General features: G+C 38.6%; 2 protein-coding genes across 9 annotated transcripts; one reads left to right on the top strand and one right to left on the bottom strand.

Annotated features, from left to right (window-relative positions):
* The first annotated feature begins 391 nt into the window (after positions 1-391).
* Positions 392-4,755, top strand: LOC122885250 (myoblast determination protein 1 homolog 1-like). The gene is made up of 3 exons (XM_044216126.1): positions 392-2,860; positions 3,668-3,740; positions 4,221-4,755. The coding sequence occupies exons 1-3, from the start codon at positions 2,315-2,317 to the stop codon at positions 4,412-4,414; spliced, it is 813 nt and encodes a 270-aa protein (XP_044072061.1). The 5' UTR covers positions 392-2,314; the 3' UTR covers positions 4,415-4,755.
* Positions 4,756-6,357: 1,602 nt separating this feature from the next.
* On the bottom strand, positions 6,358-24,519 carry LOC122884904 (troponin T, fast skeletal muscle isoforms-like). 8 transcript variants are annotated; one of them, XM_044215434.1, is made up of 16 exons: positions 24,272-24,519; positions 18,471-18,510; positions 18,337-18,350; positions 17,841-17,849; positions 16,422-16,547; positions 11,682-11,699; positions 11,371-11,391; positions 10,698-10,716; positions 10,562-10,607; positions 9,491-9,607; positions 9,240-9,317; positions 8,655-8,768; positions 8,440-8,549; positions 7,712-7,802; positions 7,082-7,122; positions 6,358-6,655 (listed from the first exon to the last, which is right to left on the bottom strand). In XM_044215434.1, the coding sequence occupies exons 2-16, from the start codon at positions 18,488-18,490 to the stop codon at positions 6,619-6,621; spliced, it is 861 nt and encodes a 286-aa protein (XP_044071369.1). In that variant the 5' UTR covers positions 18,491-18,510; positions 24,272-24,519; the 3' UTR covers positions 6,358-6,618. The 8 variants fall into 8 exon arrangements, with proteins under 8 accessions (XP_044071369.1, XP_044071603.1, XP_044071509.1 ...); XM_044215668.1 differs by lacking the exon at positions 11,371-11,391; XM_044215574.1 differs by lacking the exon at positions 11,682-11,699.
* Positions 24,520-27,157: the final 2,638 nt, after the last annotated feature.

The raw sequence follows: 27,157 nt of genomic DNA, 5'->3' as shown, positions 1-27,157 counted from the left end.
TGATGTGAGCTGTTGTGTCCCACATTACGACTTTATATCTCTGAAGCTGTGAAAAATCTCACATTACATTGTCTCACAGACAATAAATACATAAATAAACATAAAACACACTTACAAGACAACAAATACATAAATAAACACAAGACACATAAAAATATCCAATCAAAGGAACTGTTCAATCTGAAATGAGAATCGGTTTAATGTGAAACTTAACCACTGTATTCAGATATTCTATGGCTTTTGCTGTCCAACAAAAAAACACAATATTTAATACCATCGTATTCTATGAACAGAAAATAGTTCTGTCTTTTGTAACAATGCTACAAATTTACATTTTCATCTAATAACAGCGAATTTGCCATCACACCTATTCAGGTAACTTTTCTTTCAGTGTTTTAGTGTAAAGGTTAGATTACAATGAGCCAAGTTATTTTAGTTAAAGTTAAGTTTTAATCAGAGTGTCATGTAATTAAGTGTAATGGCTGGTTGACCTCACACATTCTCCAATTTTGTGTATGTTGACCAAAATGTGCCATTAATCTTCCCAAGACCAGGCTCTGTAAAAGACACTTAGAATATACAGTACGTTAATGTCACAACAGACAAGACACTAAGACAAAAACAGACGACTACTTCAAACAAACTTGGACAAATTGTCTTAAACTGTTATCTATCTATCTATGACCCTCTCTTTCTCTTTCTCTCTCACACACACACACACACTTTGGATGGGAGGAGCCTCGTCCTCTTCAGATCAGAGACCTGACAACTGTGTGACATTATGACCTCCTCAGCAGGACAGCAGACTGAAGCACTTCTCTGTGATATTACATCTACACTCTTATAATGCTACGCCTTTATTCTAATGTAAAAGGAATGATTCTTGGAAAGTCTTTCTTGCTCAACTTTGAGGGTTTTGAATTTTTCGAAGAATCCAAAATGTATTAAAAGTACCCTGAAGCACACTTAACACTTGTCTGTCTGAATAATTAACAGGACTGTTCAAAGATCTCTGATGATTTTTAATTACAGCATGAGTTCACAATTAAAGACACCAGAAAATCAGATATCATCATCATTCATTGTTCAAGTCTTAAACTGTCAAATATCTGTATGGTGTGATAGATTGTGCTAAAAACACCAGTTTAAATAAATACATTAATAAGAACTAATAAATGTATCTCATTTCAGTGGGATTTTAAACAGAAAGCTCCAAAATAAGTTCAAACATTTTTTGTTGTTTTTGTGCTTCAAATTATATATGAACATGGCTTTATTTTTGCTATTCTATCACTGTTTCTATATTATTATTATTAATGACAATCGTGATAATGAGTTAGTGTAAAAACAAAATATTGTGACATCGCAATCTTCAATGCCACCACTTCCGCAGAGAGCTGATTGTCTGATGCAGCAGTATGAACAGAAGTTCAGTCTCTCATAAGTTGTTTCACTTGGAAATACAACCTTTCACATACTTTCGTTGTGAACAGTTATCACGCGTCAAATGTCAGGTGAAACTGTTACAAAACGTTAACATGTGGGTACAGAACTGCACTGCACTGCAACATGTTCATCTTAAAAAGTTGTCGTCGAATTATCATTTTTAATGTTTGATTTACAGAATCCATCTTGGGTGACAGAGATTCTAAACACCAAAAACAAAAAATGCCTAAAACATCTCAGTCATTTTAGTTTAAGAGTTTTTTTTCCTTAAACAGGCAAAAACAAACCATGCTGCTTTAGTGCAGACAGTTGTACTTGTTTTCAGAGCAGATGACATGCAAACTGACCTGCCTTAATTTGTGATTTTAATACTCAATGTAAGAAAATATAGTGTTTGACCTCTAGTAGGGCCATGGAGCTTTTTCTGATCATTAAAATGGACTCAATTGCTGTTTTATTGCTTCCTTTTTGTTGCTGAGTTTCACCTCAGTGACACACACACACACACACACACACACACACCACACACCCCTCAGACCATTGGTTACTTACACCACAGCCCCGCCTACACATTGACTCCTTTATAAAGACAAACCAAGCCAAGGGAGCTGAAGTTACACGGACTAGCCCTTTAAAAACGCTGATCTCATCTGCAGAGAGCTTCCACTTCATCAGGTCAGCTGACTTCGACAGGAGACTTAAAACAGAAACTGCTTTTCTTTTTAACTTTTTCTTCCTTTCTTTTATACTCTTTTTAATTCGACAAATAGAAGACACTTTGTGGGGACTTTTTCTCTTTCAGTCATCAGAGGAACTTTTCTTCCCCTCCACCCTCTTGTCACTCGCAGGAAATCTTCTGCAGAGGCCGATGGATCTGTCCGACCTTTCCTTCCCTCTCTCCTCTGCTGATGACCTCTACGATGACCCCTGCTTCAGCACCAGCGACATTCATTTTTTTGACGACCTGGACACCAGGCTGACGCACGCCGGCCTGCTGAAGTCAGAGGACCATCTTCATCACCATCACCACCACGACGTCCCCATCGCAGAGGAGGAGGACGAGCATGTCAGGGCTCCCGGGGGCCCCCACAAGGCGGGGCACTGCCTGCTTTGGGCCTGCAAGGCCTGCAAGAGAAAAACAACACATGAAGACCGGAGGAAAGCGGCAACAATGCGGGAAAGGCGACGGCTCAGTAAGGTCAACGACGCCTTTGAGACCCTGAGGCGCTGCACGGCATCCAATCCAAACCAGCGGCTGCCCAAAGTGGAGATCCTGCGCAATGCAATCAGCTACATCGAGTCCCTGCAGGGGCTGCTGAGGGCCGGCCGGGACGACAGCTTCTACCCGCCGCTGGAACACTACAGCGGGGATTCGGACGCCTCCAGCCCCCGCTCCAACTGCTCTGATGGCATGGTGAGTCCAAGAACAGTTGGACAGTTCATGTGTTGCCTCATGAAATGTTTGGAATGTGTTTGGGATATTTATTTTTGGCCACAGTGCTTCAATATATTTTCAATGAAGGGAATCTTTAAAATCAACTTTAAAATCAGATTTTAGGCCACAATGTTGTTGTTTTTTTACTCTGTTGGCATTAAACCACAAGATATGCGCTTCTTTGCTTTGCAATACATTTGTGACAGTTATGAAACCAATTTCCCATTTATTTGGAAAGAATTTGTAAATAAATGCATAATCAGATAAAGCAGACGTTAATTTCACATCTACTGCTCAAAATATACTTTTCAATTTATCAGTTATTTTAATGTCAAATGTTTTTGTGTGTTTTAATTAAAAAAAATTAACAGATCAACACTTGAAAATCTGTGTAGCTTTAAACCAGTCACAGATTGTTACCTAGCATATTGATCCTCTTGACCTGAGATATGCTAATTACATGCTTAAATGTAGAATGACGAGTAGCACTGATGTGATAAAATTGATTATTTTACAGACTGAAACGTCTCTTGTGATGTTAAACATGTTAAAATCCCAACCGAAGGGAACAAAAAGCAGAACAAATACTGTACTGGTTAAAAAACACAATTAAGCAATTAAGTGATAAAAAAAGTACACAGTTAAAAACTAGATCTGTTTTTAAACAATTTATCAGCCACATTTTCCTTTCATCAACTCTGTGTATCGTTCCTCTCCTCAAACATTGTGTCAACTAATTGATCATTGATGTTTAGTTCGCTGAGTGAAATCATCTTGTGTTTTCAGATGGATTTTATCTCTCCGTTTTCGTCCAGAAGTGAAAACAGTGATGGCTCCTACTGCAGCCAGACAGCAGACGGTCAGTTTCACACGGTCACTCCTTTAATGTGATGTGATGTGTTTCTACTTTAGCTGTTTCTCTTTTCATACGAGCAGTTTCAATTTCTGTTTTAATATGACTCTTTTCTGACAATGTGTTTGTACTTAAATATATCTGCTTTCTCTGTTTATATAACTAGCTTCTTCTTTAATACTTCTTTAATGTAACTAGTTTATGCCTTACTTAAAGTAATATGACAGATTTGTCCTGTTCTGTCATTTAATATAACTTGCACCTTGTTTGATTTGACCAGTTTCACTCTTAATAAGACCAGTTTCTCCTGTGGTATGACTTGTCCTTAAATACGATCATTTACTCTTTTATTACGATCATTGCCCCTTTCAATACGACCTTTATTATGACCTGGTTGTTCTTTAATATGACATATTTCTCATAAAAACATTTTAAAATACAATTTCTATAAACACCTAAGTAAAAGCGCATTTTTCCTTCTCACAGATTCCAGCAGCAGTAAACGGTCGCTCATTTCCAGTTTGGACTGTTTGTCCAGCATTGTAGAGCGGATAAGCACAGATCCAGCTGTGGCCCCCCCGGGCGACAGCGTGGTCCCCCAGGGCCCCGGATCGCCTCAGAGCAGCCCTACCGGCTCCAGTCCCTCTGCTGAACCCAACAGCATCTACGAGCCGCTCTGAACCTGAAGGAGCAGAGGACTCATATTCCACAAAAAGCCAAGACAAACTTCTAAAGACTTTTTTCCTGAAGTCTGAGTCCAGTTTCTTCAGACTGCTGCTTCAGTTTCTATCCTCCTGAAAAAGCTGAAGACTGCCGTGTGTTCCATTCATCTCAGCAGATTTCTGCTGCAGATATGATAACCGAGGACCATTTTGTCTGTAAATAAGAGCTATTTGTTCACAGTACTCACACACACACATACATATACAGACACAAGGGATGCTGGAATTGTTGTGTCAAATGTTTCTATACATTATTTATGAGTGAATGACATTTTAATAAAGAAATATTTATATTCTGACTTCTTAATATAATGGCTTTCATCTGCTCCAATATTTCATTAATAGAGCATCTGTTATAAACAGTGGTGGAAAGTAACTAGGTACTGTACTTAAATACAAATTTGAGGTACTTGTACTTCACTTGAGTATTTCCATTTCTGCTACTTTATACTTCTGCTCCACTACAGTTCAGAGGGAAATATTGCACTTTTTACTTGATAACTTTAGTTACTAGTTCATTTCCAGATTCAGATTAATAATACAACCGATAAACAACAAATAAATGTGCCTATGATATTATTATATCAATAAGACTTTATTGATCCCCAGGGGGAAATTTACAAGCTAGCCAGCTGCATATAAAGTAATATATATGTAAAATATATATAAATAAATAAAAATTAGCCCCACATTTACCAGCTGCAATATTAAAGTGATCTAGTACGCATTAATGCATCAATAATCACAATCCAATAATAATAATAATATACATTATTCTGAAATGGGCTATTCTGCTAATGAGTACTTTCACTTTTGGTACTTAAAGTATATTTCGATGCTAACACTTTTGTATTTTTACTTAAGTAAAAGTCAGAATGCAGGACTTTTACTTGTAACAGATTGTCAATCAGCGGTACTTCCTCCACCACTGATTATAAATCTATATAAACTGAAATGCTTCACTCTGTTGGCATTGTGAGCTCTATGTACATCTTTTATAGAGTCTTTTCCTCTTTTGTTACAAACATGCAGATAAACTTTACGTAAACAATTTGACATCATTGACATATCATCACTAAGTTGATATGGCGATCTCGTTAGCAAACAGTTGCTTATTTACACGTCCAACAGACACAGTGCAACATCATCAATCATTTGGAGACCCGTGTTTCTACCGATGAATGTGAGTCCAATATTCACTCTCATCTGTCACTTTAGCTGCTAAATGCTCCGCTATGTTCACCAGCTAGTCACTAACTCCGGCTGAAAATAGTTGTCTGCTGCGTCTAAAAAACAGCGCTGATGAGAGCACTGAGACTGAGCCGAAACAGCAAAGTTGTCGAAAAAACCAAAACAATGAGCTGAAACACGCTAAAACGCTCTGTAGAGCTGAGAGGAGTGTGGAGTCTGATGATAAGTCCTCTGTAGGTTTGTCACTATGACCGACCTCTTTCAGATAGCCGACATGTAGTCATTTTAACCACTGTTAATATAAAAGTATTGATTATAGCAGCTTTAAAGTATCCAAACTTCTTCTGACAGAAGGAATTAATTGCAAAACATTTCAGAAGCAGACTGTTAATAGGGAATAATATTTAGGCTCAACAATAATATGTAATAATATTAAAGATTAGGATATAATCAAAAAATATTATATCATTACATTTATATGTATGTATAATATATAAAGACAACAATAAACTGCAAACTGTTAATTGCAGTGATGATCTTCAGTTATCTGGGTTTGTTAAACAGTCCACAAATCACTTCTGACATTTAACTCAGACCTTTAATGTTTTGTGTTGGAGTTTTACTGTATGAACCTTGTTTATTCACATGAAGCTAATCAATTAGATCAATCAAACAGATAGATTGATAGATACAAACTTAAACATACAGACTGGAGGATTAATAATTCTTCATTTTATTCTCTGAATCTTTTTTACACAAACACAGTGATTACATTTTTAAACATTTCTTTATTGGAGCCAAAATCATCCAGAAACCCATTTCACTCAAGCAGACACAGGCAGTGAGACTGTTGCCAGCTGTTGCCAGCTGTTGCCTTTGTTTTGGAGCTGTGGGTGTCTACAGGGTCTGAGTCACTGTTGTAGCCGAGGGGACGCGCCTCCTGTCCGGGCTGACCGACACTCAGGAGCCACTCACTTCCTGCGGCGCGAGGCGGCTCCCTTCTTGCTGCTGCAAAGCGCAAAGTGCAAAAACAGAGTCAGAACTGTACAGTGATCCTTCATGGTGGCTTTAAAATGAATATTAAATATATAGAAATATAGATAGATAGATAGATACATTGTAGAGAGTACAGGAGAGAAACAAACCAACTACTGGACCAATTTAGACATGATAGATTTTTCCTTTGAAGCTACATCGCCCTCTAGTGTCCAGACATCCAGCGTCAGCCAGATAAATTCACCAATAGCTATAATTAGGATCACACCATGACAAACTGTAAAACTGATTGTGGAGTTTTGAGAGAAAAACAAACGCGTAAATAAATAATTATATTACACTACAGAGTAGCGGAAACTGTGATGTTTCTTTGATGTTGTCTGCAAATGTTTGGTGCGTTTTTACCACTTTGTTGATGTTGATGGGGGAGTTACTTACTGTTTCTGCAGCTCATCGATGCGGTTTCTGAGAGAGATCACCTGAAAGACAAACAGCTGTGTTTGAAGCAGATATGCATCTAACCTGCACACCTTCAGGACTTTGAGAATCTCTATTTAAAGCTGCAACATGCAATACCAGTTTACCAATTTAAATACCAGCAATTAAACACACTCAGTATATCAGGCCCAATTCTCCTGTTTCCCTAAAACTGGGTGTGACCTGTCCTGGATTATTTAACCAAAGGAGAATGTGGGTGTGACGAGGGAGGAGAATGAGGACTGACATCAAAAAAGATATGTCACTGCTGATTAAGCAAATAGGAAAAGCGCTGAGTGTATTCTGTAAGTGGACCAAACAATTTGGCCCACCAGAGGAGACACATCCACGTACAGGAAAACTCATCCCCATCGACAAGATAAATACATCCCAAAGTAAAGTACTAACACACATTCATTATTGTGGTAATAAAAATTACATTCTCACAGAATAATGAGAAATTTAAAAAGAGGTGTTAATTATATCAAGATATTCTTGACACTAAACTTCAGATAAAAAAGACAAACCAGGAGATTTGGAGATTGACAGTGTTTTGCAGCATGCACAAATATACAACCTTTCCTCACTGACCTCATATCTCTGTCTCTTGAGCGCCTCGCTTTGGTCGTATTTAATTGCCTCCAGGTTGTGCAGCCACTCCCACAGCTCCTTCGCCTTTTCCCTGACAAACATAAAAAGGAACCAAACATTCAATCAACCAACAATCTTCTAAAGCAGCTGAAAATATCATGTTGCTCCCTGCGGCTGAGTCTGGGGTGATCAGAAAAATCACCTTATTTTAACCAGTTTAAGTTCTCTTGAGACAGTCACTGTTATTTCAACTGCTATTTTGCTTTTATGCCCAAATTTGATCAGTGGGGAACGATGCTTTGACGTTTTGCACATAACATATGGAGGAGAAAACAAATGATTGCATATATACATATAATTGGGCTACTCAGGAATGCTACTCAATTTGCATGTGAGCTGTACTATACATATTGACAACATTGACTTGCTGAGGGTAAATATCTGTATTTGAATGGATAGAGGAGCGTATCAGCATTCCAGAGATATAAGAACCATGTTGATGGGACCTTCTGAGCCTTAGAGGTGTCAAAAAATATAGTAAAACAAATTTGTATTAATGGGTTTTGTCACCCTTAATATTATTCTCAGTCTTTTTTCTATTTGGGGAATAATCATGTGCTACGTTTTGGGACTACAGTTCCCATAATGCTTTTAAAACTGGAAATACCATCCTCATACATTTTAAATTATGACTGTGACTTGTCTTCTTGTTTCCTCCTTTGGGTTACCTCAGCTTGTCCTCGCTGAAATCATCTATGTTCAGGGGTTTGCATCTCTCTGCCATAATCTTCTTCTTCTTTTCTCTTTCAGTCTGCTTCTTGCCTCTCTTATGTTCAACCTAGAAAAGTAGTGAAAAACAAACACGCAACATGTTGCTGCCTGTTTTGTATGAGGTTGAAGCAAAAATCTGAAATCACAACAACAACAAAAAGAAAAAAACTACCCTCTGCAGGCTGCTGCTGTAGCTCGATCCCATGTTGCTCAGCGCTATCTTCTTCTTGGCTTCATCCTCAGCCTTCCTGTGGGCGTCGGCCTCCTCCTTTCTCTGGCGCTCTGCCTGTAAAATTAATTTTAAAAGATCACATTTCGACAGCATGACAAGTGGAAAGACAACCACTAGGCTGCTAACTGGTTTTATTTCTTCCTTTTGCCAGTTATGTCCACAAAAATTAAAGAGTCACGTAACAGCATCTGAAAATCTTGTTTTTGGTGACCTCTAGTGATTGAATCTATCGACTTGTTACAGTGATGTAGGAATATACACAGGGTGTGGTCAGTACACTCTGACATCACTGCTCGGTGTGGTGACATGGCAACATACTTAAAACTCTTAACCAGAAGAACCTTTTGTTAAGTTACCCTCCATAGTCAGAAGCTCTTACTGCAAATGACCACTGATGGATATTTGTAACAGTGAATATATTTTAGGTTGATCTACTTGAAAGGCTTCACTACTGTTGAAAGAATCACAATAATGAAGTTACAGACAAAAAACTGTGACAAATCAGCAGAAGCAGAAGCTGCGTACCTCCCGCCTCGCCTGCCGCTCTTTATCTTTTTCAGCACGAATCCTCTGCTGCTCAGCTCGTTCAGCGCGACGCTTCTCCTGAAAATCAAAACACAATGCTGCAACGCTTTCTGCCATGTGCAGAAATTAAACTAAAGCTTTAGCAGTCTGGTTTCTTTCCACATATTTGGGACTGCTGTGATCTTTAAAACAAACCTGATCGTGAATGCACAAATGTGTAATGTTTATTTTTTATTTGGGTAAAATCTCACAATTCTTCCTTTGAGTGCAAGGAGCTCCTCCTCCTCCTTCTTCCTGCACTCAAAGTGAGCGTCGATCAGCGACTGCAGCTCAACCAGGTCTTTGTTTTGACGTTTTTTCTGGATGTCCTGTGAGAAGTAGACAGAGGACAGCAGTCACTAACAAACAGAAGAGAGCTTGCTGGCTCCAAATCCACACAGATTATAAACACTTGGTCTCTGAAAGTGAAGAAGAAACGCACATAAGAGGCTGGAGATGATGAGCACAGTTTTTAGCAGAAAGTTTTTGGGAAATTTTTTTGTGGTTACAATGCTCATAGTAAATATGAACAAAAGCACCAGTAAGAAAAGCACATAACTTGCAGTTGCTCCCCTACAGCCACTCGCAAAAGATTTTCTTTACTAAAAAAATATTTCGTGTCTGGGTGCATTTATATATAGCGCTTTTATCCAAAGTGCTTTACAGTTTGGCTGTCATTCACCCATTCACACACCGAGCTGCCATGCAAGGTGCTGGCCAGACCATCGGGAGCAATTCGGGGTTCAGTGTCTTGCCCAAGGACTTGAGGACAGGAGGAGCTGGGGAGCGAACCACCAACCCCGTGATCAGTGGAAGTCCTGCTCTAGCAAGTTGGCGCTGCCTTCATAGACATGTCGGACATACTTGTTGTAATTATATGTAGAACACACTAACAATCCATTGGTCAAAATACAAATTTCACATGATACCCATGACATTTGTTTAATAAGTAGGTGCCACTAGTTAAATAACATCTTCACATCTTGCCTGGTCCCAGGTTCTTTGTTCCTGACCTGCTCTGGTTCTGTGACCTTTGTTGTTTGTCCCCCCTGTTTTCCTGCCTGTGGGAGGACGGTATGCATTCTGCCTGCATGACGGACCACACCGCAATTTGACTGCAACTGATCTCAGACCCCCTTGTTTAAGTGGAATAAGTGTGTACCAAATGTTTAGGCAAACTGCTTCTGGTTTTCGACTGAACTGCCTGTGTGGAAGAGCCCTTGATACCACAAGAGTGCCACTGAGGTCACATGTCAGTTGTATACTGTCACATGTCGACTTACATCAAAGTCCACTTTCTCGCCATCAGGGATCTTCGGAGCAGTGGGTCTGTCGAAGGAAATAACATTCAAGTTATAACAACAAGTGACTTAAAGCTGCCAGCAATGTGACAACATGAAAGACAATAAATGTACTCACTTGTACTTTGGCTTCTCCTCTGGGTTTTCAGTGTCAAAACAGCACCAGGGAGAGAAGAGAGAGAGATCAAACTGTTAGAAACACAAATATGGAGAGACAAAGACTAAAGATCTGCTGGTTAATCAGGGGGAAGATCCATGTGGACAGGCTGAGTTACATCTGAGGGCTGCAAGTTGTTTCACACCTCCAGTAGATCAAAGTCATTTGAGTAAGTCTCAATGTAGCAACACTTTTCATGATCAGTGGCCCAGTTCCTGTGTGTTAGCCTCTGTTTTAAGTACTGTAAGTACACAGTGTTACCTAATTGTTCTATTTCACAGTGTTAATTTGTTGTGCATTAGTGTGTAAATCAAACCAATATAATCTGAAACATTTGAAGTGCTTTTCAGGATCAGTACGTTGTGTGCTATAAATCACCGCATTTACTATTTAATAGTTAAATTTTCTGAACATACTTTATTGCACACTTTTCACAGCAGGGAGTTTGACAGTGTAATTACTGTTAATTGATGTGCATGGTAAAAACACAACTAGGATTTTAACAGAAACAAATAACCTAGTTTGTGATTAGCTTTTTATTTTTTTTACGGGACCCTCACACTAAAAAAGACAGACAACACGGGAGGAAAAACGCAGGCAAAGCAACAGCGACTCAGCAGGAAATACAAACTACCATCCTGATCTCCGTCCTCCACTGGCAGGGTACATTCATGCAAAAAAGAGAAGAAGCAGAGATGAGCAGTGGGGCCTGTAACTATGATTCAGCAGTTCTGAATCCTCAGCCTGTTGCTCCACGTCACCTCTGACGTAGAGACTAAAGCGAAAGAGATAAATTGTGCCTTTCCCTCAAGGAAGATCAGTGAAACAAACAAATGCATGCAGTTTGAATTATTCATGTGTAAAAGGTGTGAAAGTGTCCCTGGCCAACGCAGAAACAGAAATAGGTCCAGTCTGAAGAACAGAGAAGAACACAAATCAACATACCTTCTTCTTCATAGCCGTCTGCATGCAGCAAGCGTCCAAAGCAAGAGCAGAACAGAAATTATTAGAGGTTGGACTGGGCAGCCTGCTCCTGTCCTCTTTATGGTGCACAGCTTACGAAGCACATTTACCAAATTGGGGTGTTTATATTCTTAATGTACAGGCAGTGGCAGCCACTGCAGAAGTCCCATGTCATGTCATGCATTAATCCTGCAGGCGGCTCTTACTTTCCTAACAATCCTGAGGTTTTATTTTGAGAGGAAACTGTGTGTTCCTTCCGACTACATTTTAATAAGGATATTTGTGTGAAAAACATTAAAGTTTATTTCTTAAATAATAGCCTGATTGCCGCTCGTCATTTCACTCATCTTTACTGACTGTATTACAAAGCCTCAGTAATTAAACTGATCAGAAGAGAATGAAAATCCTTTCAACATATTTTTTTTCATTTATCTATGACACAGTAAATGCATACATAAAAAGATATTACATATTACAATGTGTATTTTATTGATTTGTTTTCATTTAGGCATCCTAAATCTTCCAAAGTAGTGGTCAGCAATTGCTAAATGCAGATTTATCGTCAACTGTTCCTTCCTGAAACTTGATTTTCTAAACCGATACTGCTGAAGCAGCGAAATCAAAGCATTAGTTCAGCAAGCGTACAGTAAAGCCTGGGACTTCTGCAGTGACTCATTGTGTGTGCAAGAGTTTGCACACATCATGAAATCATTTAAACAAAACAAAAAAAAAAACATTTCCATGGAAGACTTGATTGCTTCGCATCAAAACACCCCAGTGTAAATGCTTTAGAGCAGTTTGCCAGTCTCACTCTTCATCTACAAACGGAAAGAAAGATGCTAAACATGGCCCGAAGGGAGGCAAAGAAACTGCTTTTACATGACTGAAATTACCCATCATCTTTTTTGCTTTGGCCTTGAAGATGAGTTTGCCAAAATGCAAACAATGACAACAGTCATTAACTACAAAATGAGACATAAACATGGATGGAAGGCGACGGATGAGACAGGGCAGTTGTTTCATGTAAAGGCAGCTGATTTCTTCTCCCTTCCAACATTTATATGCACAGCTCATATTCAAAACACACATCTGACACTGAGCAATGATGCAGGAAACAGGACAAATGTTTTGTTTTGATTGTGTGTCAGCTAACACTGATGGTGATGTGATCTGATAACTTATAAAATAACATTTTATAAAGCAAAGCCCAGATGTTTGCTGCAGTGCACTCTAAAAAAACAAGGGTTCATGGGGGTTCTTCGAGGAGCCCGAAGACACCAAAAGGCACTTTAGTGTTCTTCGTTAGAACAAAACTAAAGTGCAACACACACTGGCCTCGTCATGCCACGCTGATCTGGGAAGCAAATGTGATAAAACGTGCTTTTCTGGTGAGTTGTCACGCGAGGTACAATGGGTACAAGTGTTTGGATGTGTCATACACTGCTGGTGTGTGTTGCCCCACTAGTGGCCCCTAGTGGCTGCAATGTTCATGACACTGAAATGAATAAACAAACTGACGATTTTACTATTCTTTGAGTCTTTAGCAGTGGGGCTAATTGTAAAATTTGTTTTGAGGGTGGTGCAAGAGGAAAGGCAAGGGAGTCAAAATCAAAAGGGTTTATCATGTTGGGTTTAGCATGAATGTGTGCAGCAAACAGCTCATGGCAATATGCCGACTGGATGAAGAGATATCTTGTGTAAAGTTAAAATTTTGGCATGAATATGCTCAGTAAATTTTACCTGCCGGAAATATGATGGTGTCTTGATGGTCCATGATATAATAGAAAAGGCCGGGGATCACCAACAACATTGGGATTTGTTTTCTGGGGACCATGAATATCCACAGCAAATTTTATGGAAATAAATCAAGTTATTTTGAAGATACCACCATGTGGATCAAAGTGTTTGTCGAGGAGAAACTTTGACCAGAATGTGGTTCTAAACAAAGTTCAACAAATCATAAGGAATTATCCTCTGCCGACAATAAATATTCACTAGGAATTTTATGGCAAACTGGGCAAATATCTTGCTCTGTACCAAAAGGATTTTGGATCCCTGGATTTCTTTAATCCCTTTTACTTTTTAGAGTGTATTTTTCTGATGGATCGTTGTGTGGTGACATTTAAGGGTGGGAGAGGCGATGGATGAACAGATGATTATGGAAAGAGCCAGTTTATTCTACAGTGCCTGCCTCTAGGACTGGAGCATTAACTCTCATCTCCATGATTTCCCAGGCCATGATGTCAGATATGCTACACCGTTCTTTACAGTAAGGCCATGATGACTTGTTCTCCTGCTCAAACACAAACCCCAGCGGTGAGTGTAACTGACAGTGACCTGGAATAAACCCATGTCTGAGGTTGATCAAACTTCGCAGCCTTGCTTCTGACCTCATTTTAACATGGGTGTGTAATGTCTCTGCTCTGGTATGAAAGGGTGAACAAGGGTTTATCTGATGACTATATGGTTACTGCAGGCTTAATCAGTGGTGGAAGAAGTACTCAGAACCTTAAGTAAAAGTAGAAATACCATAGTCTAGAAATACTCCATTACAAGTAAAAGTCCTGCATTTAAAATGTTACTTAAGTAAAAGTACAGAAGTATTATCACTAATGAATACATGTAAGAGCATTTTAATGTTGTAATTTGTCAATGTGGAGCCAATTTTAGATACTTTGTATACCACCGGGTAGATTAGTAGTATAATACTGCATCATATCATATAAGCATATCATATGTTTTTTTATGTAAAAAGTAACTAGTAACTATAAATGTCAAATAAATGTAGTGGAGTAAAAAGTGGAATGTGGTGGAGTAGAAGTATAAAGTAGCATAAAATGGAAATATTCAAGTTAAGTACAAGTATGTAAAAATTGTACTTAACGTAAATACGTTAATGGACTCAGTTACATTCCACCACTGGGGTTAATGTAACTCTGAACCATAAACTCGGCTCAATCAGCTGCATTGTATGTTTACAATTAGGAAAACGCACAACACGGTCAAACCACTCCAACATTTGGACGAGATGCAGCTAAATTTAGCCAGATAGCATGTGGGTTTTGTGTTTTTACAAAGAATTAATACCATCTGTTCCTGCTGGGAATGTATCCCAGACACTTCACAAATTCTTAACTTCTTAACAAACAACTTTTGTGGGCAGTTATGAAGAGGAGGTAACTCCAGTGGAAAGGGCTAATGGGGAACTATATTAGTGTCAGCTGCAAAAATATCAAACCTAACAAGACAATGGACTCTTGAGTCTTCAAATGTTCTTTTATTTAGAACGAGTGGGAAAAAAAATCTGCCAGTAGAGTGTGATATAGCAGCACTGTAGCATATCTCTCTATTGTCTACTATCTACAGATCACTCCACCAGAAAAGGAAAATATCGCCACACACTGGCAGATTTCTCTCACTGCGTCAAGGAAAATCATATTTTCAATACCAGTTTTAGTATGATTAGAGTTTCTGCTCTTTTCTAGCATTTCCTTCAATATTACATTACATAAAATTCTGAGTAAATGACTCAATATTAGGAGTTTCTCCCCAAAAAAGTAGAGCAACAGTAGACTCATGTTGTAGTAAGATAACTGCAGATGCCTCATTTATAGGCTAATTTATAGAAAACACTTTTTATTTGTATTTATTTGAAAAAAACTAAAAACAAATGCATCTCAGATAAGAGCTGATAAGATCAGTCATAACTTTTGCTGAGTTCAATGCAATCTTTCAATATAAAATGTATTTACAAGGAACTTTTTGCTGATATTTATGAAGTCGCAAAGACAAAACACTACTTTTTCACCTACATGGTTCCAATAATGTTTCTAGCTAAAAGGCTTTACTGTAGTAGCAATGGTATCGTTAGCTCTCAAAACCAAATAATGTAATTTCAGCAGCTTTTCAGTCAACACTGACTGTTAAAATCTAATGTTAAACAATTCTTTATTGTCAGTTTTCAGTTGATTTTCAACAGCTGTTGTGTGTTATTTTTCATGAGCACCAGCTGCGTTTTGATAACATCATGCAGAAACGACAATACTAACACTTTTCAAAAGCTAGCAACTTCATTAACATTATTACTAGTGTAACATGCTGCCATAGGACTACATTCACAAATAAAGTGGGGTTTCGGTTGGTAAAACACCATCTTGCAGCTATTGTTGTACCACAAAGTGACGACATGACTGGGCACCTACTTAAACTCTGTAACTGTCAGATCTCGCTTCATTTCTTTTCTACAGACTATAGTTGGAGTCCTGAATCCTGAGGAATGGTCTAACATAAAGAATGCATTGCTCAAAACATTTATTTCGGAGCAGAGAATATGGAAATCATAAGTGCAACTTTGAAAAACTCAATCGTTAGCTTCTGCTTCACAGTAAGGAATTAGCTTTACTGACTCTACTGAGTCAAGTTATTTTCTTGAAACGATTCTAATCTCTAATCATTTCTGACCTTGGAAATGGTATTTTGATTAAAATATACTTATCTATTATAAAATATCTTTTTTAAAATGTAAAAACAGAATTAACACAGGAGATGTAAAATGCAAAAGATGAGCAAAAACTCAAATCATGCCTGCTTGTCCTTTAAGACTCAACACTGACTTGTCAGGCGGGACACGTTTTGCAGCGTGTTGATGTTGACAGGACTGGCTATCCTACGGAGCTGAATGTCCTGCAGGAGAAGGGTGAACGGACTGCCCATGCCACGTACCTTCCTCCTCATGAACCACCTCCTGTGGCTCTGGCTCTGGTTCTGGTTCAGGCTCTACCTCTGGCTCTGCTTCTACCTGGGCCTCCGCCTCAGGGGCTACTTCTACTTCTACTACCTCCTCCTGGGCTACGGGCACGCAGCATGCACCAAACCACCGGGAAGTGGGAGGGTGTCGGAGAAGGCCATTAATGAAGACCACAGACATGACAGAGCCATTAGAAACCAAAAGTGAGAGATTACTTTAGTTACAGAGAGGATGGATGGGTGAGTGATGGACAAAGCTGCTGGAGAGAGAGAAACACATGATGATGAGAGAAAGTCAGTTGACCTTTCACACAGAAGCCATATTGAACTGTTGAGGTAGAAAACTCCCCGAAGAGCAGCCGGTGTTGTGCTGATGTGTACAAAGATAAATCATTCGAACTGTTATCATTTCGCAAAATCCAACTTAAACACTGTCTAAACAAATGATTGTCAAGAATCCACAATATGGCAGCAAAGAATGGGTGCACATTTTCCCCGTTGTATTAGGGTCATTGAATAAAAAAATGTAACTGACTATGGTTTTCTGTCATTGTCAATTCTTCTGCAACATCACTTTTTCTTTTAATGAAAACTTGAATTGATGTGGTTTTTGTATGATAATCTTAAAATATAACACTTCAGTATGATCATTTTAACATTTATATGTCCAATCATCACTAGTTAGCTAAATGGACTGTTTCCTCTGTGATCATGCCTGCCCATGTGATCTATTTGAAATCCTTAATTATTTGTGGATCAGTAGTTTTATGAGAATCATCCAGGTAGTTTTCCACCTTCACTGTTAAAAATATGGCCGTTGTGCGAATGAGGTCAGTGACAGTTGCATTGATGTGACAACAGACACATGCCAAGAAAATAAATGTAGAGCCTAGAAGCTCAATCACATTTTCTTTTCTCAACCATGTGATTTAAAACATCACTCTGTCAGAAAAAGTCACCCTTAACTTGGAAGTGTTTGACTGACAGCTGGATGTTAGTTAGCTTTCTCCCTACCAGAAAATAAACATCCTGCGCTTCCCTTTTGAACAGACAATTAAATATTTAACAAGAAAAAGGCATAAAAAAAGGCATTTAATGATTCTATGAAAAATCTACAAAGCTATTATGCTGATGGTAAATAAAGAAACAAGGCAGATGTATTCAACGAAGTTTAACTTTTATCTCCTGTAAAACTAAATTGAGGCTTCACAGTTCCACTTTGCATTAAGGAAATTCTGCTGCGACTCAAATTAAATCTGTGCAGATGTTAGTATATCCTGTGTAAAGAGTAGGTGTCAGTGTCAAACACTTCAAAATAAGGGTGAAATCAGGCAGCTGACAAATTAGTACAGTGGAGAAAGGTCTGAAATATCAGGTCGATTCAGTCGTCTTTACCTTCCTCGTCTTCAGTTTTGAAGAAACAAGGCATAAAGTGGGAAAACAGAGACAAATATAACATGGTGTCAAGTAAAGTTACCATATTAAAAAATTTACTTTTATATATATATTGTTACAATATGTGGTTTCAAATGCATACAAAATATATGCTAAAACAATAAATTAACATGTACTTGCAGTGCATTTGGGATATATTTCCAATATAGTTTGAGAAATACTTTGTCATCCATAGAGTACTGTGGGTGCATTTATCAAAATCACCACTTAAGGGTGACATATCATAAAGAAGAACGAAAGAAAGTCTGTGTGGACACAAAGCCTTTCAAAGTCAGTAACAGTAAAATCAGTAAAAAAAATAAGTAAATCTGTTCATTTTATTTAAAGAATAAAATCAATAAAGCCATAAGTCATATAACTTGTGTATTTTGTTATTTAATATATAACTTACCTACTGTATATAAGAAATAAAACAAACTGAGTGGTTGTCACTTACCCTCGACCTGATCCCTGAAATATGAAAGATAAGATATTCAAAAATCAATCAAACATGAAATCCCAGCTGGCATCTCTACATCAGTTTGTTTTAATAAAGTTAAAACTGTGTTTGACAGAGTGGGATTCACTTACAGTTCCTCAGTGTCAGACATGGTGACAGCAGACTTCACACCTGAGGGAAAAGACGAAGAGCCTGATGAGTTGACAGGGCTGAAACAGCAGCAGAGACTGCGCTGATATGAAAAGGTTAAGAGTTTGATCCCCACAGAGTACATTTGTCCTGCTGCAGAATTACCAAACTTCTCCTGCTCCAATTTACTCTTTATTTTTAGTAATTATTATAACTGGAAATCTCTGTCTTTGATAAAACGGTGCAAGACTCAAAAACCTAAAAAATTCTATGACATTATAGTCATGAGAGAAACACCCTGAAAAATAATGTTTTTTTTTGTCAAGCAACCACATTGCTTCACTTTGCAACAACATAGTGATTTGGATTTTTCCTCTTAAATTTGTGACTCACAGTTTTTTCTCTTGTTATTACAACCCTCCCCTGGCTTCGTGTTTTTTGGACACGTAAAATAGTCTAATCTAAATATGTGAAAACAATTAGGATAATTAAATTTTACACACGGGCTACATCTCCACAATTGACCTGTTATGGCTACTGTGTTAAGAATAACTTCATTCTAACAATCATTTCAGCTACAAGCCCAGCAGAAAGCACACATGGCAACGAGTCAGGATGAAATATTCTATCAACTGGTGTGTTTTGATAGTTCTCATCATTACCACTGAGTACAGATGTGGTGTGTAGCCTACACTTAGCCTGTTACCATCGAGTTAACCAGGAAGATAACCTGCTCGGAGCAGTTTAGAGATGCAGCGTAAATTGCCATGACAGCATACCTCGGGTAAAACGTAGCCACCTTTCGTAGTACGGGTTAATGGCGTAGTTACACCCGACGTCACAAAGTTACTCCTGAAGTTACCTGGATTAGCCAGTTACTTCGCTTCATAGTACAGGCCTCAGGGATCGCATTGTTTGTAAATAACCAACCTGTTAATAGCCAACCAGGCTAGGCTGAGATTTAGTTGGAGACGACAGTCTGATGCTGCTATACTGTGTGACTGTACTCCAGCAGCATCCCGCTCAAGCTAGCTAACATCAGTAGTAACTGTCACCAGCATCATTTGGCTATTTACCACACTGACAGTGAATATTCATGTATCTTGAATGCCTCAAATCTCAGTGTGAAAGCCTTGGTTATTGATACAGTTGGTTTTAGTTTCTTATTTGTTCTAATTTAAATGACAGAAGCTAATTCATATTTATTGTCATCAAAATGTCACAAGACTGTTTTCTGAACCCAAATGCTGAACACACGGACCAGAACGGGGTAGAGTTGGAACAGTTTTTATTGTGCAGATAGTTATAGGCGTACAAGGAATCCGGCGTGGTTCAAGGCCGCCCCGAGGACTCGACTGGATTGGGTCGAGGGAGAGACTGCCGACGCTCCGGACGGAGACAAGGTGAGCTGGCTCTGTACGGAGACGATCTGGCACTGGTAGTGTGGTAGAGCCCGGCAGATAAGCAGTGTAGATTGATGATGATTGAAGTCAGGTGTGCCGGTGATCAGCAGCAGACAGGAGACCAGGAAGCCAGACCAGAACACACACACACACACACACACACACACACACATATGCACACACAACAACGGACAGGGGACAGCCAGGAAACACAAGGAAGGGCAAAAACACTAGAGTACACGAGGATCAGGGGGCATAGTGGCAAACTATGACACATTATCGGGAACCGGAGATCCAGATTTGCATGTTTATTTGTTTTACAACCTGCTACACAACAGCTTTTCGGCATTTTCCTTTTTCTCTCGTTAGCTATTTGAAAGCCATAAGGTGAAAGCCCGATTCTTTCCCCAAAAAGGGGGTGCAGCCTTGGCGCTTGATGACGCAATGCCGGTCTGGTCCATATAACGTGTTAATTGTGCTACGCTAAGCTAATTGCCTCGTGGCTGTAACTTCATATTTAGCATATAGACACGAGAGTGGTATTGATCTTCTCATCTAACTCTCTGCAAGAAAGCAAACAAGCGTATTTCCCAAAATGTCGAACTATTCCTTCAAAGAAAGAAGTTTACTAGGACTCCAATGATCCCAAGTATCATTTTGGTAAGAAACATCCGATCACAGAGCTTCAATTTCTGTTGTGTGCACCGCTAAGAGCTAACTAAAGCTAAAGATGACTCTTTGTGGAAAGCTGATAAAAAATTCAACAATTTATATTTCTCTTTCTATTTGTGGATTAATTTTGGATGAATTCAGATGAAACTATGGCAACGTGTTTTGTTCTCAGCTGCACCTCTTGAAAATAACTGATGGCTTAAAAGGCTTCTTTATAATGAGGAAAAGTACTTCTGACGTAGTTCTGGGACACTAAGTACATTTGCTCAAGAACAGTAATTAAGTACAATTTTGTGTTACTTTTACTTTACTTATTTATTTCCATTTTATGATCATTTATACTTCTACTCCACTACATTTCAGAGGGAAATATTGTACTTTTTACTCCATTTATCTGACAGCTATAGTTACTAGTTACTTTACTGATTATATTTGTAAAACATATGATATGTTTATAAAATATGCATTGTTATAGATTAAACTACCCAACAGTATATAAAGTTGTTACAGTGAGCTCTACTTGGACAACATTAAAAGGTTTCTTACATGTATATGTCAACCAATCAGTAATATTCCAATAATATATACTGTATATCATAAATATAACAATCAGAATAGAGTTATTTATAATTTAATCATTTATAATTCGCACTTACTTGATACTTAAAGTAAATTTTGAAGCCAATACTTCTATACTTTTACTTAAGTTAGATTTTGAATGCAGGACTTTTCTGTGTTTTAAATGTAGTATTTTTTCATTGTGGTATTGCTACTTTTACTTAAGTAAAAGATCTCAATACTTCTCCCCCCTCTGGGCTCCGGCCACTTACAGCAGCAAGGTCAGAGAGTCGCAGCACATTGAATCTGTCCTCACTGAAGCATTTTCACACGTCACACAAACACCTTGTCCAGAACTGTTTACTCAGCTGGTTGGGAGGCATTATCTTCTTTGCAGGTTTGTTTTCACACATGAGAACACCACACATCATCACCACTTATGTCAGAGGCGCCATTTTTAGCTTAAAGAATATTTAATGCTTCTTTCACATTGATTTGGTGCTGTTACCTTGACTTTATATTTCAATTAATTTTAAGGGGACTATATAGTGCATAAATATTCAGAATTCAGGCACTGTACAGTAACTAGGGAATGATTTTGAACACAGTCCCAGAGTTTTTTTTAAATGTATTTTTTTCAACGCTGTGAGCACCACAAATAAAATTCCATTCACCTCCATTGTACTGAAGTGGAGGCAGATGTCTCAACACATCTCAACACAACTCTTTAATGTGACAAGTTTAAACTATTACGCTATTCAGATTCAAGCATACTGTATGGAGCAAATGTATGTCACTGTTGGGTGAATTGAAGTATGACTGCTTTCCTGGATTCAACAACAGCTCTCGCTGCTCATAAAAAAATGCCAAACTCCAGTCCTATATACAGGAAATACCACTCTAATCAGTCCAAGAGTGAAAAAGTTCCTACAGGCCCCCCTATGAAGCTCAGCTGAAGTCCCAACATCATTTCAGTTCAAAGGGAGGCGAGGAGCGGCTCTGTTGAAGCTGGTGTGGGAGGATTTCTACTCGCTGTATATTCTATATACAACTATATTATATTTGATATATTTAAAGTGTCTTTGGATGACTCCTTCACACTTAGCTGTGGGCACAGCTGCAGAGGACTTGGAGGATTAGTTCTGGATCATATTTCTACCCATCAGCTGAGGAACGGTGTCCAAATAGCAGCTTTAATCCCTCGGCTTGGTCCAGCGGGAGGATCCTCTGCACTCAAACAGCCAATCAGCATCCTCCTCCAACAAATGAGCTCTTTGATCGACTTACAGCTGACAGCGGCCTCACCTCTGTGTGTCCAGCATTCACTCAGTACATACCGACACTTCAGCACTCTGTATATTTAGTGGATGGCCACTTCATTTCTTCGGTATGAGAACACACCGAATGCTGAGAAGTGTTTCTGAGTCTTTCTGAAACTAAAACTTGGCGCTTAAATTGAAAGACTGATGAAACAGGTGAGACTGCAGAGGGAAGTCATATACTGAGCCATTTAGATTCAAATGCCATTAAGACACAAATGTATAGACCAAAACACCAGTCTGACCCAGAGATAAAGACAAAGCGGTAGCTGGATGAAGGATTAAGGATGTATATTTTGCTTCTGACAGCAAACAGAGCTTATGTGTCATTACTATCTAAAAACTTCATATCTCTAAAATGTCGGCCTGGTTTTCAGGTCGTCCACGGTGGCTATGTGAGTGTATCAGTGTAAAGTTCAACATACTGACAAAAGGTTACAGGAGGAGAATGTTTCAGTTTCTGTAATATATATGAAAATAAGGACATTTTTTAAAAGAGGAAAAAGAGATGGCAGTTATTCTGAAGGAGAGGCCGAACTTAAACCAACAATCTGACAATTCAGCATCTGCTCATATAAAAACGTGAACCATGATGAGACGGTGTAGTCCCTCATTCGTCCAGGAGTGTTCTATCGTAGAAAAGGTTTCAGTCGTAGTCATCTGGACACTGTTTTCAGAATCAAGACGTTTCGGCTCCCATCCGGAAGTCATTCTCAATTGTGACACAATTCAAGTCACAATTGAGTGTGTCCAGATGACTACGACTGAAACCTTTTCTACGTGAACCATGATGCCAAATCTGTAAGTTTGTGAACATGCATGTGTCTCATGTGCAGATATTCACACATATATGGCAATTTTCAACCAATAAAGTGTAATAGATATAACAAAAGTAAATTGGAAAATGAATCAAATAAACAACCTGTGTGGTTTCAGGGTTTGGTGTTCAAAGAATCAACATTTCTTTGAGGCATACGACTGCAGATAAGCGCTACATGTCGTTGGGGTTTTGGTGGTGTGTATATCAACTGCCCATCTGTGAGACTCTCCAAGCTACCAGCATCGTATCCCCAGGAGTTACGTTCATATTGGACAATTCAGCAGGTCACAGTTTACATCCATATGGCAAGCATGCTATTTGGATGTGAATTAATGTGTACCTGGTCTTAAAAATATTTTGAGATAATGCTGGTGCGTGTAGGTAAAAACAGTCAGAAACTAAATTAAAGAGATGGAAAACATAAAAAGTTAAATTCCTTCATAGATGCAACTCACAGCTTCCTTAAGGTTTGGACAGTATGATCCAAGCACTTCAACATCACATAAAGTGAACTTTATGTGCCTTTGATTATTTAAATACATTCATCTATTTCCCTCCAGAGTTCTTACGTTTTACTCCGTTATTTAAAATTTTTACATCCTTTAAAGGTACATAAACATAACTTCAAGTTGTCATTTTGATTTAAACTCATATGATTCCATTACATAAAGTGAAGTTTTTATTAACCTGTTAAATCAATCTCCTGGACTCCTTCTCTCGAGCCAGACTGTTAACCATCCCAAACATAAACTACACATGTTTGACATGCAGCAGAACATCGTCTAAGTCTATTTCAAACGTCCCTCCTGAGGTTACAGCCTGCAGTGTTGGAGGACAGACGATCATCTGTGTTTTTTCTCTGTATGACAACAGCTGAGGCTCTTTTCCCCTGCTGCAAACAAATGCAATATACTAAAACTAAATCTACAACCAGAAGATTTTGGCTTAAAAGGAGAAACAAATAGTCAGAAACGTGTAGTTTAGCACTGCCGAGTGATTTCAGGGCCACTGCCTGTCAGTAGTGGTCTTACCTCAGAGAGGAAGAGAAGCTCCTCCGACGATGAAGATGAAGGTCTGTAAGAATCTACAGGCTCCGCTCAGAGAATAAGTCCTTGTGTTATAGTGATACTTGAGCTCATCAGGTCCTTATTGGCTGTGGGATGAGAGCGAGGTGTGTGGGTAGTATATATGTTAATGTGTGGAAAAGGTGGGGAGAGGGGGGAGGGGAGGGCAGTCATGACCCTGGAGAAGGAGATGGATGAAATGCTGTGGATGGAAGAGGAGGGCTCAGGTTTTGGAAAGGAGCAGCTGAGAAGCTTCTGTTGCTAAATTTACAGTGATAGAAGGCTGAGAGGAGGGGCGTTACACATCAGCCTGGCATCCAGACAATGGAGGGAAAGTGTGTTGTGTGTGTGTGTGTGTGTGTGTGTGTGTGTGTGTGTGTGTGTGGGTGTGTGCGTGTGCACCAGCCACTTCATCAACCAGTCAATCAGTCAGACACTCAGTCAGTAGTAACAGAAGAATAGAATAATAATAGAACTTAAAACATAGACTAAAAACAGATGCTCACTACAAATCAGTCAATTTAAATGTGATTTCTGGAGCAAGAGAAATAGACAATAACACCTTTTTTTTTCAGAGAAACCTGTACTAGCGTGTAGATTGTTGCTTCATAGCTAACAAGCCTGAGTATGTATTCAATAAACCAACAACAAATAATAATAAATAAAAAAACAGCCCTCCCCCTGTTATGCATTCAGAAAAGTTCAAATATGCAGACTTGGCGTTTCTGATTGTGGTGTGGACTTTCAGGTTTCCTGTAGTAGTTTTCTGTTCATCCTACCCGATGGGGCTCAAATTCAGCTGGGTTCAGTCTGGTCGGGTAAGTAGTGTAGTAGTAGTATGGGCCAGTTTCTGGTCTCAGTTTTACGCCCATGCAGAACTAATTCACTCCATAAGCACCACTGCAGGGAGGCTTTACTACCAGACTGTGAAAGGTGGATCTTTTTCTTTTTTTTGTAGTGGCGTGAGGGTGTTTATGTTGAAAATGGCAGGGTCTACAGTAGAGCATTATCAAACAAAACCACAACAATTCATGCCAAAAGAGCTGATTACCACAATGACGCATGTGTAGTGTAGCATCGAGAGCATAAGTCGTTTCAACAAATGGCCAAAAATGGCAAATGTTACCTTCAAGTGACAAAGCGCTCTGGTGGCTGTAGGAATTACGACTAATTATGTCCATCGGGAGCTAAGGAGGAAGTAGTGTGACAGTATGTAAGAGCAACAACATCAAATGTCAATGATGTTCTTGTACTTTACTTGAGTCTTTTTACTTCACTACATTTATTTAGTTAGGCTCCTAGTTACTTTACAAATTAAAATGTTTACATACAAAACACATAAAGAGAGGAATTGTTGGGTCTCTGTAAATAATATTATAAAAAGAGTACAGTCTAAACCTGCTCTATAGGAAAAGTGCAATGAGATAACTTCTGTTATGAATTTGCTATATAAATAGAATTAAATTCAATTGTCAATTCTTCATGCAAAAGCATTTCATTGTTCCAGCTTCACAAATGTGAGGATTTGCCATTTTCCCTTTTAATTATTTTAACAATTTTTATTTTTATTATTTTTTAATAATTTTGAGGTTTGGACTGTTGGTTGGACAAAACAAGCATTGTGAAGGTGTCACTTTGGGCTCTGGGTAATTGTGACGGCAAAGTCATGAAATAATTGCCTAAAAATAACTTTACTTTGGTGCGGCAAATAAATTGTATAACGCCAAGATAACCGACTTGCTCATCTGATCACCATCATTGCTTGTGTGTGTGTGTATGTGTGTGTATGTGTGGGTGGGTGGTAAAGTGGATGATCTTGTAATTACTTCAAAAACTTTACTCAACACGGTGGTTTATCGATTATGTCAATAACTTGAGGAAACTGGACAAACAGCTGAGTCTGTGGGAAGTGTGATACAGGTAACTAGAGAATTTTACTAGTGGACTGCTTGTAGTAGAGAGGAAGAGCAGATACTGCCCACTGTGCCCAGGATAGGATTAGCATTATGTTCCTGTGCTGTTGAACACAAACAAAAACTGACCTGATCCAATTCAAACAATGTAATTACCACACACACACACACACACACACACACATATATATTCTTTGATAATTACAGTGGAACCTATAGGCTCAATTTAACAACAACGGAAACACCTAGCATAATTATGGTGTAATAATATAGTATTAGTGTATAAATATATTATTGTATAATCCACATTTCACTTACATTTATGTATTGTTTGAAGCACATTTCTATCATTCAAATCCACTGCCCACTGACATGGTTTTAAAGCTATTGTTATCCAATTTTTGCTCTCCAAACGTCTTAAAATGCACATATTTAGTTCAGGGAAATCAACATTTTTTTGGGGTTGGGGGGACATACCCTTGAATCCCCTTAGCAAGCTCAGTTTTTGGACCTTGATATTTCTTAAACCAGCCCTGAAGGAGAGTGGCTATTGCACTTAAATTCAGCAGGTAGCCAGAAACATGACCCCTAATGAATGCTAATGTTGCTAATTGCCTATAACAACTTCATAAGCTGGTGGGAGGGTGATGGTTGTTTCTCTGTCAGCCCATTTAACTAGTGGCAAAAATCGAGTCATAGATCTTTGATACTGTACATCTAAACCATTTCTACCATTAACATGTTTGTTAACTTGGTACAATAGAGCATTAGACTTAATAAAAATGTACTTACTGTTTAGTAAGCTGGAACCTCTTTTAATTAATAGTACTAGAGAACCTTTAAAAGCAGAAGAAGAACATCTTGAACTTGTTGTTGTTGAGTTAATTCGCTAACTTAGGTTTCACAGACGTCTAGCTAACCTGCCAACAGTTTAGTAGAG

Source organism: Siniperca chuatsi, linkage group LG1, assembly GCF_020085105.1.
Source record: "Siniperca chuatsi isolate FFG_IHB_CAS linkage group LG1, ASM2008510v1, whole genome shotgun sequence".
Classification (NCBI taxonomy): domain Eukaryota; kingdom Metazoa; phylum Chordata; class Actinopteri; order Centrarchiformes; family Sinipercidae; genus Siniperca; species Siniperca chuatsi.
This window is presented reverse-complemented; position numbering and strand designations above follow the sequence as displayed.

Bases quoted from the DNA above. Each gene is read 5' to 3' on its own strand.
- LOC122885250 (XM_044216126.1), top strand. From the start codon at position 2,315: ATGGATCTGTCCGACCTTTCCTTCCCTCTCTCCTCTGCTGATGACCTC. The intron at 2,861-3,667 runs GTGAGTCCAAGA...TTGTGTTTTCAG, and splicing joins CCAACTGCTCTGATGGCATG to ATGGATTTTATCTCTCCGTT. The intron at 3,741-4,220 runs GTCAGTTTCACA...TCCTTCTCACAG, and splicing joins CTGCAGCCAGACAGCAGACG to ATTCCAGCAGCAGTAAACGG.
- LOC122884904 (XM_044215434.1), bottom strand. From the start codon at position 18,490: ATGTCTGACACTGAGGAACT. The intron at 9,318-9,490 runs GTGAGATTTTAC...TTTGATTTTCAG, and splicing joins TTGCACTCAAAGGAAGAATT to GAGAAGCGTCGCGCTGAACG. The intron at 8,769-9,239 runs GTACGCAGCTTC...TTAATTTTACAG, and splicing joins AGCGGCAGGCGAGGCGGGAG to GCAGAGCGCCAGAGAAAGGA.